This window comes from Takifugu flavidus, chromosome 2, assembly GCF_003711565.1.
Source record: "Takifugu flavidus isolate HTHZ2018 chromosome 2, ASM371156v2, whole genome shotgun sequence".
In the NCBI taxonomy this organism is placed as follows: domain Eukaryota; kingdom Metazoa; phylum Chordata; class Actinopteri; order Tetraodontiformes; family Tetraodontidae; genus Takifugu; species Takifugu flavidus.
The window spans coordinates 9,488,124-9,505,460 of record NC_079521.1 but is presented as its reverse complement, the minus strand read 5'-3'; the positions used below and the strand labels follow the sequence as shown (position 1 = coordinate 9,505,460).

Here is a 17,337-nt window from a genome sequence, read left to right as displayed (position 1 = left end):
TGGTAACACAAATTGCTGCACAAATAAAAGGTTAAAATATTAAAAGCCCCCCCCCCCCCCACACACACACAGACAACCACTCTTGAAGCAGGTAAATTCTCTTTATCACTGAGATCTGCTAATCACTGAGATCTGCTAATCATTGAGATCTTCTCCTCTTTGGGATGTACTCCTCATTAGGATCTACTCCTCACTGGGATCTACTCCTCACTGGGATCTACACATCAGTGAGATCTACTCATTAGTGATATCTGCTCCTCACTGAGATCTGCTCCTCACTGGGATCTACTCAGTAGAAACTGCTCCTTGGTGGGATCTACTCCCAAGCAATGTTGGCTCCTGAGTGATATCTGCTCCTTAGCTGAGATTTCGAACAACTCCTCAGTGGGTCTTTTGGGACATGTAAGAGCAGGAAATGTAATTGATGTTCCAGACATCCAGAGATGTGAGAGTAAATCCTGCTGAGGGCCGTCAAGGAGGGGAGGTCCATCTGTCATTACACTGGCCTCGGTGTGATCTGGGACATAACTGGACACCATGACAGAGCTCCGTCCTCCAAACCTCTGCTCTGAGGTTTGGAGGATGAACACCACCTGGATTTCATCATGAGCTGTACTAAACTGTGTCATTACAGGTGTTATAACAATGCAATTAGACAGAAAAAAATGTCTGAAGGATGTAAACGTGCGAAGGCAGCATGGCAACCAAAAACTGTACAGCATAACAAAGCTGCCTGTACCTCAGGGCTCGCTCCTTAGACCACTGTCCTTTAATGACGTGTTACACTACACTAAGCTACACCACAACAGGCCGCCAACAGCCTCAAAGGACGACTATGGTGGAGGTGTTTGAGGTTGGATGTGCTGATGTTGTGACTTTTAACCAGATAAACAGTTGAAATCTTCCAGACCTGAAGGTCTCTGTTTAACCTCATCCGTCCAGAACTGTTGCTGCAGGTGATGGAGGACGATGACATCATAGTCTCCCTTGCTACCCAGACACCGCCTGCTCTAGTTCCCTCAGTGACATCGGCCTTCACAGTGGACCCAAGTTAGCTGGTGATGCTGTCTGACAGACAGCGGACGGGCAGACGGGGTTTCCACCTCTTTACCTCTTCCTTCTTACTTTCATGACTCATCACCACAAACACCATCACCCCCCCTCACGTGTCTGTGGAGGAGCCGTAAAGAGGCCAGCACACAGTGGACTCCCTCTAAATTGGGAAGCGTCTAAATGAAGCCTATTAGGCCACCTCCCCTCCCCTCCCCAAACTTTGATCTGCTCTGTCACATTCTCATTGTTATTCTGATGACTTATTTCCCCAGGAAGTAGAAGCATGACAATTAATTAACTAAATTCTTGGCGTGTTCTCAGCAGTCAGACTCCCACTGATGTGTGCGTTAATCAGAGCCTTCCAACAGCTGCTTCGGTGTGAGGCGTTCAAGGTGTGACGGTGGAATAGGAAACTCCAGCATATGGAGACATCACCGCAGATGGAGAGGAGAGGGGAGGAGGGGGGGGGGGAGGGGTGAGGGGAGGAGAAGAGAGGAGAGGAGAGGAGAGGAGAGGAGAGGAGAGGAGAGGAGGAGGAGGGAGAGGAGGAGAGGAGAGGGAGGGGAGGGGAGGAGAGGAGAGGAGAGGAGGAGAGAGGGAGAGGAGAGGAGAGGAGAGGAGAGGAGAGGAGGAGAGAGGGGAGAGGAGAGGAGAGGAGAGGAGAGGAGAGGAGAGGGAGGAGAGGAGAGGAGAGGAGAGGAGAGGAGAGGAGGGGAGAGGAGAGGAGAAGAGGAGAGGAGAGGAGAGGAGAGGAGAGGAGAGGAGAGGAGAGGAGAGGAGAGGAGAGGAGAGGAGGAGAGAGGAGGAGAGGAGAGGAGAGGTGAGGTGAGGAGAGGAGAGGAGGAGAGAGGGGAGAGGAGAGGAGGAGGAGAGGGAGGAGAGGAGAGGAGAGGAGAGGAGAGGAGAGGAGAGGAGAGGAGAGGAGGAGAGAGGAGGAGAGGTGAGGTGAGGAGAGGAGAGGAGAGGAGAGGAGGAGAGGAGGGGAGGGGAGGGGAGGGGAGAGAAGAGGAGGGGAGTTGTTAACAGCATCACTTTTGGGGGCTCTCTTCCAGCTTCAGAGAGAGGAGCTGTGGCTCAGTGGTTTGTGTGACACCTGTGGGCTTTTTTTTCAACAATAATGTGGTAAAATCCCATATGTTTGTCATCCAACACAGTCTCACCTCCGTGCGCATTTTTCACCAAGAAAAACAAGCAAACGTGCACACTCGCAGAAACTGGAACACCAACACGTCCCAAAACGTGATCCGTTCTCACTTTCATTGTTTACAAAATCAATAATCAATGGTTTTCTGTCTGAGGGAGGGTCGGCTCGTGGAGCCAAACACCGGGCCCACGCTCAGGAAAGGAAGCGGCGAGGCGTCAGATCAGATTACGTCGCTCCAGGATGGCACCGCCGGTGACCCTCGCTTGGTCTTCATTACTGAAAATGTCACACCTCATCCCCGCAAACGCAAAGGTTTCTGGGATATTTATCTTCTCCTCTTCAGACGGACCAGCCTGGATTTGTGCCTTTTATGAGCAGCGATTCACCTGCAACGCTCAGCGCCACCTTGCTGCTGGGTCTTGTTTTGAAACCCTTTTGCCAGCCTCCCATCGCGGAGTCTTATCACGGCCACAGAGGCAGAGTTAATTATGAGGCTGAAACATCGCCCATAAATGATGGAGCAGAGACAGAACGACTTCAAAACAGCTCGTTTATCTTAATCTCTGACTCAGCAGCAGCAGCAGCATCTGAGAGCTGTCAGTCAGGGTCTCCACCACCATTCCACCATCAGGGGACAGTCAGAATATACCTGAATATTCCCCAGCAAGTCTTTGTAACCACCTGAGGGCTGGTTATAATAAGGTCCTGCATCAAACCAGCACCTCCTCTCAAATCAGCACCTCCTCTCAAATCAGCACCTCCTCTCAAACCAGCACCTCCTCTCAAACCAGCACCTCCTCTCAAACCAGCATCTCCTCTCAAACCCCCACCTCCTCTCAAACCAGCACCTCCTCTCAAACCAGCATCTCCTCTCAAACCCCCACCTCCTCTCAAAGCCTGCATCTCCTCTCAAACCAGCACCTCCTCTCAAACCCCCACCTCCTCTCAAACCAGCACTCCTCTCAAACCAGCACCTCCTCTCAAACCCCCACCTCCTCTCAAACCTGCATCTCCTCTCAAACCAGCATCTCCTCTCAAACCCCCACCTCCTCTCAAAGCCTGCATCTCCTCTCAAACCAGCACCTCCTCTCAAACCTGCACCTCCTCTCAAACCAGCACCTCCTCTTAAACCAGCACCTCCTCTCAAAGCCTGCATCTCCTCTCAAACCAGCACCTCCTCTCAAACCTGCACCTCCTCTCAAACCAGCACCTCCGCTTAAACCTGCATCTCCTCTCAAACCAGCACCTCCGCTTAAACCTGCATCTCCTCTCAAATCAGCACCTCCTCTCAAACCAGCACCTCCGCTTAAACCTGCATCTCCTCTCAAACCAGCGCCTCCTCTCAAACCAGCACCTCCTCTCAAACCAGCACCTCCTCTCAAACCAGCATCTCCTCTCAAACCAGCACCTCCTCTCACACCAGCGCCTCCTGTGGGGAGGTTGACTGACAGATGTGTTGCTCCTCCTTATCCTTGGGAGCAGGACGTTTTGGACTAATGAATCCGTGGGCTGACATACCAAACTGGAGCGACTGTTGCCACGTCTGATCAATACTGTCGCCACAGACACCTGTGACCACATACGCACACACACACACACACACACACACACACACACACACACACACACACACGCACACACACACATACACGTCTCCCAGAGGCAAGTTGATGCTGAGTGTGTGTGCCCAAGTGTGTGTTTGTACAGTTAAGTGCACTTCCTTCTCTCCCCTGGGGTGGCAGAAATTGTAGCTTATTAGGACTAATTGGCTTCTTTAAGGACCAGCGGCTCGTTAGCTGGACACTCTTGGCGCCGTGTCTCCAGGTGCTACTTAAGGGGTGACATTCTTGAAATTGTGTGAGTAAATTCAAATGAGCCCCTAAAGCACCATCACCTCCTGCCACCGCAGTGAACTGATCAGAACAGCCATTTTATCTCCTGCCCAGGAAGTACGGAGAAGAAATCCCAGCAATGCAAACACCAAACCTCAACATGGGATAGGCCACGCCCATCCACACCCACACTGGCCAATCCCAATGTTTGCAGAGCTTCGCCCACATCGGACCAACCAATGGCGAGCAGCTCCAAGCAGATGTTGTTAATGGTCTAATAATCTACAATATTCCATCAATCCATTCATCGTTAAACACAACCGGCAGTTTACAGGTTCAGCAAGGACATGAACATCCTGAAGGACTCCAGTCCGAACATGTGATCCATCAGTGATGTTCTGACCTAAATAAAGCCCCCCCACACACACAGACACACTTAAAGAACATATAGAGTATGAATTATTCATCTGCAGATATGGGCCACGTGTGGTAAAAGTGGGTCAACGTGCACGAGCAAAAACAGCACTGGAGTTCTGCACTGGAACAGCAGTGAGAGTAAACGAGGACCTGCGGGAGCCTGGTTGATTAAACAGCCAATCAAATTCATGCAGCAATCCAGGCCCCGCCCCCCCAAACACCCTGAAACTTTGGAAAGCATTGCTGCCTCTGTAGGGACCTTCCTCCAACCCCAGTTCCTCCACAGGCTCCCAGCGACGGTTCCTGGGTTAGATCAGAGAGTTCCTCTGTGCGACCCGCTCCTCCACGGCGTTTTGATCTTTTTCTTAAAGGTGAATTTTAGCGCCATCATTTCCTGTCTCGGACCTCCTACTGATTTCCATTTACCCGCCTCATGGGAACCTGCCGTGACTGCAGTTTGATTCCTCCTTGTCCCTCGTTTCCTTTGCCAACACTGCTCACTTGGCCGCTTGCACGTTTGCTCTCTCACAACCCCCCCCCCCCCCCCCCCCCCCCACCAGCGCCACCCACGTACCCTCAGACCTGCGGTGGTTTTTCCAAATCCAAATTTTTATCTCCGAACGCTCACAATGTAATCTGCCTTCACGCTCGCTTTCTCTTTGTATTAGCAACCATCTGCACGCTGACGCCGAGCTCAGAAGAGAAAGAGCTCGTCGTCTACACAAAAGAAGCTCTCTTATCACGCTCGCCACGGCAACGCTTCCAGATAATATAGGAAAGGGAATCATCAAAGTTACTGTAAAACAAAATGCAAGACAAATGGAGGACGAGCGGGCAGAAGCTCAGTTGGAAACTGTGCTGGGAACAGTGTAAAAAAGGTCCAATCACAGACAGGCGGAGGGGCACTACGACATACACACACATTTAAACACACACTAAAAAGAATGAGTTGATGTCCCAGTCCAGTGGGCGTGGCCACAACGCTGTGACATCATCTTAAACCTGTAGAAAAGGTCAAGACACTTCAGTGCCATTAAAAGGCGTCTCCGGTTTCCCCCCGAGGACGACGAAGATTCAGTTTATTGTGAAGAATGATGCTCCCGCACAAACGAGGGACACACACAGACGGGTCTACCTACCAATCCAGCCATTACATCCAGAGAACACGCTCCCAAAGCGGTCCAGCAGGGTCCCTGTGGAGAGGGGGGAGGACAAACACGTCCACGGTCAGTTTAATCACTGCAGCTTTACTGTCTCCTTCCAAGTATTATTAGCTTTATTATTTCATATCTGCTGCAGAACCTCTGCAGAACCCAAGTTTTTAATGTGCTGCACATCACACACGCTGGGTTCTCCCGCAGACCCAACGCCGTGATCCCATCGATGATTACGAAGCGTATAAAGACACCGCGCATCTACGGTAACACGCCATGTCATCCACCTACAGCGCGTCTCCACCCCTCTGTGGGACGAGGCGTCTGATGTCTCACAACAGTTTTGGGGATTTCCTCGAAGTCACAGTCAGTTTTTCTGCAGGAAACCTGTTTCCATCGCTGGGATCAGACGAAATCATCTTAGAATCATCTTTTGTTGCTATTTAACTTAGAGAGTCTGTTGTTGTTATTTATTTTCTATTGTATTTTACTTTTCCTTCTCACATATCTGCTGACGTTAGCATGTAGCCACATCGAGCTAGCATGGCTGCCTGGCATTTTGTCCCATTAGAGGACTCACGCGGCTACAGTTGGACGTCAGTGGCGACTCCGGCGTAATGAAGCGCGTCTCATTTTGGTTTGATTTCATCTTAACATGACGGCAACGTGTCAAAGGTGATCAGTTTGCTGCTGGATCACCGCCGGCAAATGGGCTTCCCTCAGTGCGTGATACCGCAGGTATCCATGGCGACCAATGTGTTCGTAATCAGACGAGGATTTCATGGTTTCCTGACCTTGGTGGAAGTAGAGAAACACCAGAGCGTGGCGCGAATTGCTCAAATCAACCAGAACCACGACGCACCGTGACACGACAAATGAGTACAAACGTCCCGTGGATTCAATTACAACGTCAGAGCAGCGCCGGCCAACATGCAGCCTGATTTTTTACACTTCTCTCGCTCGAGTGGCATCATTACACGTTCAGTAGATTCTCTCATCCGTCCTGAGAGGATACAAAAACAATAACAGACAGAGACGATGGCCAAACTAACGGAACTACAGACACACTAACGGAACTACAGACACACTAACGGAACTACAGACACACTAACGGAACTACAGACACACTAACGGAACTACAGACACACTTACACAGCATTCCTAGTCACAAGTATAAAAAAACCCAACCTCATAACAAGACGCTGATAGACGTTAACACCTCTGGACGCGGTTCGTAAGTTTACGTGGTTTGGACGTGAACTACTGCATCCATCTTGTTGTACACGTTCAGCTCTTATTGGTCTTTCTGTGAATATTCAGATCTGAAAGAGGAACCAAGCTGGTCCAAGGCGGAGTCAGGAGCGGGAAAGGCCGAGGAAAACGGAAAAGCAGGACTGAAGTGTTTGCTGGGGTTTTCCTGCCAGTGATGATTCTTTTCCTCCAGCAGATGTGAGTCCAGGAAGGAGGGAACAAGAGGGAGGAAGAGGAGGAGGAGGAGGAGGAGAAGGAGGAGGAGGACAAACACTTCAGGGCTGATGAGAACGACGGGCCTCAGTTGTTGCTGCGCCTCTTTCCTGGTGCGCCCTCCAAGAGTCCTCCTGTGTCAGAGCGGAGATAAACGAGGAGCAGAGAAAAGGCGGCGCTCTCCAGAGACGCCAGGGTAAAATTGGACCGACGGAGCGGCCGACACAGCTCAGCTTCTCCATTTTCTTTTTCCGTCTGACGCGTTTACGTTCACCTGTTATTTTCTTTGTTGTCCGGGGGAAAAAAACACGTGCGCAGAGCAGGATCCCGAATCCCCGATAAAATCCCTGATATAAACGGAGGATTTATAATAATAAAGCTACTTTATTAATAGATCTGAAGGCTCATTTTTCACTGTTTGACCTGTTTTCAGTGTTTTTCCAGATAAAACAGAAGCGCTCCGCGGCCGTCCGGTGTTGATGTTTGATGGTGGCAGAATTTAAAGGTTTCTTCCCCCGCCACACATCCAACTGCAGCGAACACCGGCTAGATCTGCTCCCATGTCTGACAAACGAAGCCAGAGGTGTTGATAAAAAGAATCTCTCTGCGGGTGGAAGACAGACGTTGTACGAGAAGAACTAAAAAAGGATCTGGCAAGAAACTGTCTTCCAAATCTGATCTGGAGGACGAAAGAAAGTCACGACACGGTTCACCTCACGTACCACCTAAAACGCACTCATTCCCAGATGAAAGTGGCGAGAATGACCTCTGACCCCCGAGGGATCGGATCCCGTCTGCACCGACGAACCCACCTCGATGGCAGGGGAAGGTTCGGCGGAGCATGAATCCCTGAAAGGGCAACTCGCCAATGTGGCGCAGCAGTAGGGGAGTAGGGGAGCGGCCGATGGCGCACGTTAATTACACGTGTGGAGGGGGACGCGATGATCTGCCCCCACGCAGCCACGCACCTGACGTCTCCGTTAGCTTAGCTACAGGATCGGCCTCGCACAGCTGAGGTTTTGTTACCTCGGAAACTGAAGACCTGGCTGAGAAAAGCTGATTTTTCCCTTTGTCTTCTTAACTGAAAAGGTTCAGTTTTGTAAAAGTGTTATTAAACGGACACTCAGCTGGGGGGTGGGGGGTGTTTGGATGAACCTAGAGGTTCACGGGACGTCGACAGGTCTGCCGCGTTATTTACGTCAGGGACAGAAACGTTAAAACACTCCGATCATACGTGGCCAGTGGGGCAGCTGGGTTTACCGTCACCAAGGTGATGATGACACTAACCGGAAATCTGTGGAGCACCTTGTTGTGCTGCCCCACATATCCAGAGGAGGCGATACTAAATCACTGGGCAGCATGAAGAGGCTAACTCAGGATGCATGTTAGTAAAGCTTTAATTACTGTAGCCGCTCTTGGGGAGGTGCAGTTCCCCTTCCGTCCAGAGGGGGCGACACATGTTTTAACCACTTCCACATGTGAAACTGCTGTAAAACTCCCCCATTCCCACCTTCTTATTTCATTTAAACATCACTTACAGTGGTAAAGGTGCTATTACATGTGCTGCCGACAGGTCGGTCACATGACCCCACCCAGCCACGCCCTTGTTTGCATCACAGAACAGAACCAGAAGTGAGAAGATGCAAATGTGTGGAGGCCGTTTTAAATATTTCCAGCCGGTTTTCACACGTGAGCATCAAACATGCATGAAATAAAGCAAAAGCGTGACTTTTGCAGCTCGGGATGACTTTGACTAGGAATGTGAGGTCCTAAAATGTCCCCGCTGAAGGAGACATTTTAGGAGGCAGCAGACAGTTTTATAGGTCAGCTGTGAGCTGCACACCTCTGTGGTTGCCAGGTTGAATCCCTCTGCGTCTATCGGAGACCCTGTACAGATCACTGATCACAGCCCCCGGAACTTTTCTAAACAGTGGCACCTAAGAAGATAATCAACCATTTTAGTTCAGCGGCTTTTACAGGTATTAACAATAATTAAACATCTGCAGTTGAGGGATGAGTATTTCTTTAGGAAATCATTGAAATTGTGTTTGAATCTCACGGGGGAAATCTGACTTCAGACACTTTAACTGGGACACTTTCGCATCACCAAGATGCTGATTCCTGCATCTCTTCGGTCCCCTGGTCCACGTCTGTCACCATGTGGAAACGCACTTTGTCATCGCTGATCACTTAAATATTGATGAGGACAGCGCGAAGCTGCTCACCGTCCAAGTCTTTCAGGAGACTTTTAAGAACCGTTATTAAGGTGAACGCGCCGCGGTCGGATCCCCAAAACACCCAAAGTCACTTCAGTCCCATTAGAAAGTGTCTGTAGGCGAGTTGGTTCTTACCTCGGAATCGTCCCTGGCTCCTCTTTTCTCCCACTCTGTTCTTCTCTTCACCGCTTTGACCTCCTTTTTCCCGTTTGAGGTTCTACCGCCGCGTCATTCCGGCGGCTCCTGCGCGGGTTTGGGGGGAACTTCCAGTCCAAGCGCGACTGTGCGGACCGGAGGACCTGATACCCCGGAGGAGACCTGACTGCTGCTGCGCTGAAATTCAATCCGCGGACACGGACGGAGCGGAGCGCGGCTGCGCGCACAACATCTCCGCCGCGCCTGACGCGCAAAACGGAAGCGCAGAGATCCCCCTCCCTCCTGGAGGGGCAGGTGCACGTGAGCCCGGGGTGAACGATCGGAGCAAATTTCCGTGGGGGGGCAGTTTCACACCTTCACCTCTGACAAAAGGTTAAAAGACAAACCCCGAGTGTCTGTCAGTCTGTCAGAAGTCAGGACAGACGCCCCCGCCCGCTCTCTCTAAAACAAGATTATCTTTCTTAGACTTTAAGGGAGAAACTTTACTTTTACATTTCAACATTCTAATTAAAATGGGTGTTTTCAGGTTGTTTTTTTATTTTCTTTAATTGTGAGAAGTCAGATTAAACTCAAGGTTCTCACACTTTTGTCCCTTCTCAGCCACCGTCTCGCCCCCCTCTCTAGTGTCAATAAACATCAGCTCCTCGTAAACATGATAAATGCTCGACTCCCTCCATCAACATTTCTACCGTCTGTGTGTCCCGGAAACACCGCAGAAGAACCGCGCCTCCTGCCAGGAAACAGCCATCGCCATGACAACCGCACCACAAGCCGGACTGAGAAGATGTTGATCGTGGCAACAGTGGCGGTCGGCCAGGCCAACAGCCCGGCTCCTCCCCGGGGGCAGGTCGCCGCGTCGACTCCACCGTTTCATAAATGTGCTCAGACTCGTCTCCATGTGTGGGTCTGGCAGCAGCTCCACCTGGAAAAGACCCTCCAGCTCCACAGAGTCCTGGTTCTGAGATGAGACTGGAAATCTCTGGGTCAGAGGCCAGAACAGGAGCCAGAAGAACCGGTTCCATGTCCTCCTCTAGAGACCTTTAGAAGTTTGTGTTAACTGAAGGCTGATGATGGACCTGTGAAGTTGTGTCCCATGAACTGAGGAATAAACAGGAGGATCAGGGAAAAGGTTCCAGTTTCTGCTGCAGAACCTTCCATCTGGAGTCCTGGGAGGGCAGGGAGCCGCAGAGCCAGCAGAACACAAGAAATCTGTTGTTCTCACTGCCAGAATCTGAAAAATCTGAAAGAATTCTGCTTTTTTGGATGATTTTGACTTTTTCCTTCCAGTGAAAACATCGTTAAATGAACCTTTAGTGTTGATATTTTTATTATAAGTTGCTCAAGATTTCAGCCAAAGGTTCCTAATTCTGAAAAAATTGTGGATTAAACTCTGTTTTATTATTCTTAATGTTGCTCTTTCTCATTAAAATCCTAAACTTCCCTTAAAAAAAGAGACTTAATGAAGCAGAAATGAGCATTAAATAGTTAAACCACTCCCATCCTGGTGTTTAAACAGTGACCATTGTCAATTGTCCTGTTTTAGTTGGACATTTTCGTCCTCTTTGTCTTGTCAGACAAATTTAAAGGGAAGGAAAACAGCAGAAAACCACCGGAGAAAAAAGGTTTAGGGAAAGAAAACATAATAAATATATAAAAAATGCAGAGATATTTTTCAATTCAAACACACACACACACACATGCACATAAACTTGTAATTGTATGGATCATTAAGCATTAAAAACGATTAATACTTGTTTGTGCTCTTTAGGTAGTTTAGTGTAAATGTTTATAACTGTCTTGAACATTCAACCTCAATAAACCAAAACTCCTTTAGAGAGTAAAACATGATGATCACATCAGGATTAATGGATCCAGTCGGGACTATATTGCCCAACTCCACTAAAACATAAATGATATTCAAGGACTTGTATTTCAAAGGCAGATATTACTGACAATGAATTTATTTATTTTTTTAAAAAGATTTTTTTGTGCTCCCCAACGTCAGTTGAAACGTCTGTTCGCCTCGTGGAGCAAGGTGAAGAAGTTGTGCAGGGATAATACAGAAGCTGCGGATGACCTCCATTTAAAGAAGGTCTCGTCCTGGATGACTTCATCCAAGAGCACATCAAAAAACATGCGCAGCAGAGCTACACGGACACACAGCAGCAGAAATCACAGGCATAAGTCAATAGAAACACACCACTGGCTCCTGGATTTGAGGTTCAAAGTTAAAATGAACAAAGCCGTGACCGTCGAGGTGGATGGATGGACCCTCACCATCAGGTTGGTCTATGTGGACCACCAGCTGCTTCTGGTCATCCTTGATGAACCTCTTGAGGAGGCTGACTCTCTGGAGCAGCTCGTAGGTTCTCACCCCACCTGACAACACAAACACTCTCTTCACACCACTGTAAAGAACCTGAACACATCTAATCATGGGCCATAAACTGTCCCAGACTGGTTTTGTGCTCACATCATGTAAACCAGACGTCTATGTGGAGTAAAACTAATGAATCAAGTTTTGGACAGAAACAGGCTGAGTTTTCTGCCTCTATATGATATTATAGAACACTTACAGTCAACAATGACTGACTGGCAGACCGCTCTGATCAAAGCCCTCACAAACCCCTCTGATGACCTCTGTCTCTCGTTGAGGGTGTTCTGGGAGGGGGGAGAGGAACTTTTGTTAGTTTCATGCCTACAGTTGTTCTGGAGGAGTCTTTTCAGTGCTCGGTACACGTCTTCCTCACCACAGTCCTGTGCTGGTGCCTCCTCCTTTGCCATCAACTCTGATAGGGGCTTTGAGGATCCACCTTTTGGGGGGGTCTTGTGTTCAACTGCAAAGAGCAACAAGTAGTGAAACCCCCATCCAGATGTCTGCTTTAAAATGCACCCAATCTTTTGGCTTTTTCAGATATTTACCTGTAATTTTGTTGACATCCTTAATCTGTGCTCCTCTGTTTATCTTTTGTTCTTCCAGACACCCAACAGGTTCTCTCGCTTTAGGTGTTTCTCGTGCTCCTGTATTCATATTTTCCTGGTGACCCAAACGTTGAGCTGCTGCCCAAATGGTACCGCTGCTTCCTGTCTCCGTCACAGTTGGAGTCCTGGTTGAACTTCCCAGGAATTGCTTTCTTCAGCTGGAGCTGCTGCCTCTGGTCAGCCTGCTTCACCTCTTGGTGAAGATGCTGGATGGTTTTTGGCCCTTCATCTCTCCTTCGGGGCACCCAGTTGTTCTGAAGGCCCCACATGAGATGTGATGAGAATTCAACTTAATGACTCTATTCATGATTTAACCATCAAAGATTCTCACCTTTCTTAGGGCCAAAACATCCTGCAACATGAATTTGATTCTTGACTGATTCGTGACTCCGCCTCTCCAAGCGGATCCCCGCCCTCGGGCTTTGTGCTCATGCTTTGGTTCTAACAGTCAATCCTCCATCTACTTTGTTCTTTAGAAGTGATCTCGCTCTCATCAGTTTTATTCCATTAATTAAACCAAATTCATTTCTACTGTGTCCATAAGGAATTCAACAGGTCTAAAACCAACTCATCTGTGTTAAATTTGAATTGCGGCAGGTGTGAAGCATGTGGCAAACTGCAGACACACACGTTTTAAGCTGTTAACACTGGTGTGAATTTGTTTGAAGGTGATTGTGAAATACACTGTAACTTTAAGTGGACTCAGGGTGACATGAGTATAGATTTCTGGGCTCATCAGTGGTTGGCCGGACTGTGACGGCCCCTGAGCTGTGGGGTTGTCCTCCTGTGTGCCGTCTGTGGGTCACAGGTTTCCAGCAGGGTGGAGCTAACCTCACTGGATCACCTGGCCAGTGATCTGCAGGTTATAAAGCTCCACCCGAAATACAATATTAACTTTAACTGGACTCAGGGTGACATGAGTATAGATTTCTGGGCTTGTCAGTGGTGTGTGTGTATATATACACACACACCACTGACATATATAACATATACACACACACACACACACATATATATATAAATGTATATATATATAAAATATATACTATGACTATATATATATAATAATAAATGAAATTATTTAAATGAATACAAACAATATATTGATTGATGACATGATCGTGTGATTCCAGTGACCAATAAAAAAAAAATCCTGTCTTAGCCAATCAAAAAACTGGTCCTTCTGCAAAAAACGAATCCGATTGCAGTACTGGAATGTGTTCAATTGGGGGCACTCAAGAAGATTGATGAGAAAACACGTTTCAGGTTTTAATATTGCAATGAGGGCAATTCCTGAAACTTATCCAGATCAGTCATTAGGGGCACTGGATGCTATTTACAGGGTTTCCTTTGTGAGGACCATGGAAAATGTCCTCACACGTTAGGTCGTTTGTCAACATATTGTGCTCACAAATCTAGCAATACAAGAAGACACACACACACACACACACACACACACACACACACACACACACACACACACATAGTCTTAATTCAGATTGACAGCACAGTTCCAGACAAAAGGTCGCGACCTTTGCAGGCAAGGCAGGGAAATCTGTCCTCAGACAACAAACTTTAGAACATCACCGACTCTTTTTTATCCAACAAAGGAGAGAAATAACGGTGGATGTTCCTCATAACGAAACTCCAAAGATCCAACCGTCAACTAAAGTCAACACAAACTCCGGCAGCAGATTCATTATTTCACTTCACACTGAAAGAAGGAGGCTGCTGCTTTGTTCCACTTTGTGTTTTTATCGTGGCAGGTTTCCTGCAGGGCAGGAGAGCGAGCGAGAGCAGGTCGAGCTCATCGGAGGCAGAAACGGGGCAATTAGCAGAGCGACCTCCACCCAGAGTGGCTCCGCCCACATTCTGCCTTTGAAGCAGCTGATAAACACAAGGCTCTGCATATCCATGTAAATAAACTATTAAGATGTGGAATGTGAGATCAAGGAAACACACACACACACAGACACAAGCGCGTGTGTGTTTATGTAAATCTGTGTCCCGAAAGATGGATAAATTCCGCTTGTTTGTGCTGATTTGTGCAGATAAAATGGTGAAAACAACAAGTGATTTATGTTCCCGTAGAATCATGTTACAGTTATTGGAAAATGTTTGGGGTTTTTCACGGAATAGCTGGATCCTATTTGAAATGGAGGAAAAACATGCGTGGCTGTTGATCACAGCGCCCCCTGCAGGCAGGTCTGTGTTTCCCACTGCGGTAATCTTAGCGGCTTCCTTCGTAAGATCCGACAGTTACCTTCTGAGGCCCAAACGGCTCCAGAACCCGCAGAGATGGATCCAGTCCTTCAGATGGAGGGCAGGAAATCAGGGCCGATGACAGGATGGCAGCAGGTCAGCAGATGAAGCCTCGTCCATGAGGTCCCTGTGAGAACCTCAGAACGGTTCTTTAACTATCCCTCCGGCACCAACAGGGTTCTTTCATCTGTAGAAAAGATCAAGAACCAAATCGTTCTAAAACCCCTTCAGCCATGAGGAAAGGTATTCTGGAAGAGCTCAGAGATGGAAAGGTGACTACAGAGGTCAGGTGGTCTGATGTAGTCCCACCCCAACAAGGAGGAGGGGCTTCTATACAGGAGGAAGGGGCGGGGCCATCTACACAGGTGGAGGAGGTGAGGTTAAGACAGGTGAGAGGAGAAAATGCTCACACAACACGAAACTAAATAAAAATAAACACACACACACACACACACACACACACACACAGTGCACAGGGAGAAGCCATCAGGACGCGCTGCCTTATGTGGGCTGAACGAGTTGGGGGTCTGGAGTCGGTAACCAAGAGGACCTTGTTGCCATGGTGACTAATGGGGAGGGGACATGCATGTAGTACAAGCTCTAGGGTGGAGATGCCGAGGTGGACCTCAGACAGGGAAGAAAACTCGTCCTATTAAGAGCTGAGATGAAGAAGCAGAGAAGCAAGATAAAGATGAAACAGAAAGCGGTTTCCTGTCAGGACGTGTTTGTGAGGAAAACACAATTCCAAAGGCAGAACACAAGGTTAGGTTGGAACACACACACACACACACACACACACACACACACACACACACATACACACACACACACACACACACACTCCAGCAGCAGCAGACCTAATTGTAATGTGGGACAGTATGTAGGACATTGAAAAACTCCAGAACTTACAGAGGTTCAAACACAAACACATTTACACTGAAAGGTCAGGTGATCTGTGACTACATCTTCATCCGTTTAAGGTCAGGTGATCCGGTCACATGACTCCTTCTGCTCTGTTCATTCACTGAACGCCGATGGTTTGAAAGTGTTCCGGGTGACCAGGGTTTGTTTTCTTTCGAAAGCAAGGACAGAAACACACCTGTGCACAACCGACGGGGAGGACGTGCTCTGCACCTGCACACCTGGACCTCTGACAGGGAAAGACGGAGTCTTTGTCCAACACAAAGTTTTCAGATGAGCTACAAATCAGCTGTATGAACTGCCAATCTCTCTCGCTCTCACTCTCTCACACACACACACACACACACACACACATATACACACACGCACAAACCTGGTGTGGGGTTGATTACACTTGATTGTGCGGCTGCATGTGGAGGTTCCTCACTGGGAAGTTAAAGTTTGGAAACACAAATGAGGCATTTGAGGAAGTTAATTCATAATTCTGTGTGCACGCTCACACAAACACACACAGTCATTTGTGTCGCATTAGTCAAATTAGTTAACGTTTCACTTAAATGTAAAATTGTTAAGAATTGTAAAATTCAGAGAGAGAGAAATGAACCGGATCCAAATAATTAAGATTTAATCAAACATTGTGATGTTCAGTCTGAACTCTGAGCGGGCGATTTGAAGCACTTTTGCCCCCAAAATATTAATACTGATTAATATAATTCATCCATTCTGACCAAATTCTCGTGACCCTGAAGATCGAGGGCATCGATTGATACTGACTCTGCACGAATGGGTCGGACTGATCGATGAGCATCATTAACCTCATGAAACACCTCTGGTCTGGTCACACGTTTGCAGCCCGTTTCTGCCGCCGTCTATGATCAGATTCCGGTTCCATCGGGTCACCACAGCTGGGAACAATTCAATCAAATTCTTTGTTTTGCAGCACGGACGGAACCATGTCCACATAACAGGTGAAGGACGTCCCTGGACCTTCTGCTGCTGACGGGAACGTCTGAGAAGGACAAACGTCAAATGTGAACAAAGATGCCGTTTTCAGACGTGCGTCAGCAGCTCTGCACAGATCAAATCTCCCCTGAGCTCCATCTGTGCGTCACACAATCAGGATTGTCCTGGTTTGTGCCGAGAGGCAGAGGTCAGGGCCGTTCGTCGGGGGACGGCACGGTGGCTTCGGAGCCACCGATAAAGTCCTGCAGACGTGCAGGAGCGAAACAACTGAGCTTCAGGAGACTGTCCAGATGAGCTTCAGCGTCTCTGTCTCAGGCCGTTAATCACGTCTCCATCCTCTCCTGTAGTTCTGAAGGCATGTGGGTCGAACCAGAAACGAGAGCAGCTGTTGTCAGAATCCGTCTCCAGTCCTGGAACGAGGACCACTCAAGAGGAACAAAGGTGTCATTTGGATTTCCACAAAAGGAGGTTCGGGTTGAAGGAAACCTCTGAGGAACACCTCTTTGCCCTCTGGGGTCTCCATTAAAATGAGTCAAAACTAGGTTTGTCCTCATGAATACGAGCGAATCAGAAGTACCAGCAGCTGAAAATGAGGACAGATGTGAGGACAGTTCTGAGATGAGAGGCAGAAAGAGTCCATACCTTCATCCACAGGTTCCCTCAGAGGACCAGGAACCTCCTTCTCTGCGGACCCGCTGCTGCCACCTGCTGGCTGAAGTCTTTAAAATAGAACACTTGTGTCTTTAACGTCGTCAGTGAATCATTCATGAGTT

General features: G+C 48.4%; 1 protein-coding gene across 5 annotated transcripts in view; it reads right to left on the bottom strand.

Annotated features, from left to right (window-relative positions):
• LOC130515078 (SH3 and multiple ankyrin repeat domains protein 2-like) overlaps window positions 1-9,703 on the bottom strand; it is a 76,937-nt gene extending 67,234 nt beyond the window's left edge. For 2 of the 5 annotated variants that reach the window (XM_057015096.1, XM_057015085.1), the window contains exons 1-2: window positions 9,416-9,701; window positions 5,586-5,639 (exon numbers count right to left, since the gene is read on the bottom strand). Coding sequence is in view for 2 of the 5 variants with exons in the window: in XM_057015085.1 (XP_056871065.1) it covers window positions 5,586-5,597 (12 nt within the window). In the remaining 3 variants the exon portion in view is untranslated. Of the gene's footprint in view, window positions 1-5,585; window positions 5,640-9,415 lie in introns of all 5 variants that reach the window. The other 3 variants (XM_057015103.1, XM_057015111.1, XM_057015120.1) reach the window with 2 other exon arrangements.
• Between the last annotated feature and the right edge of the window lie 7,634 nt (window positions 9,704-17,337).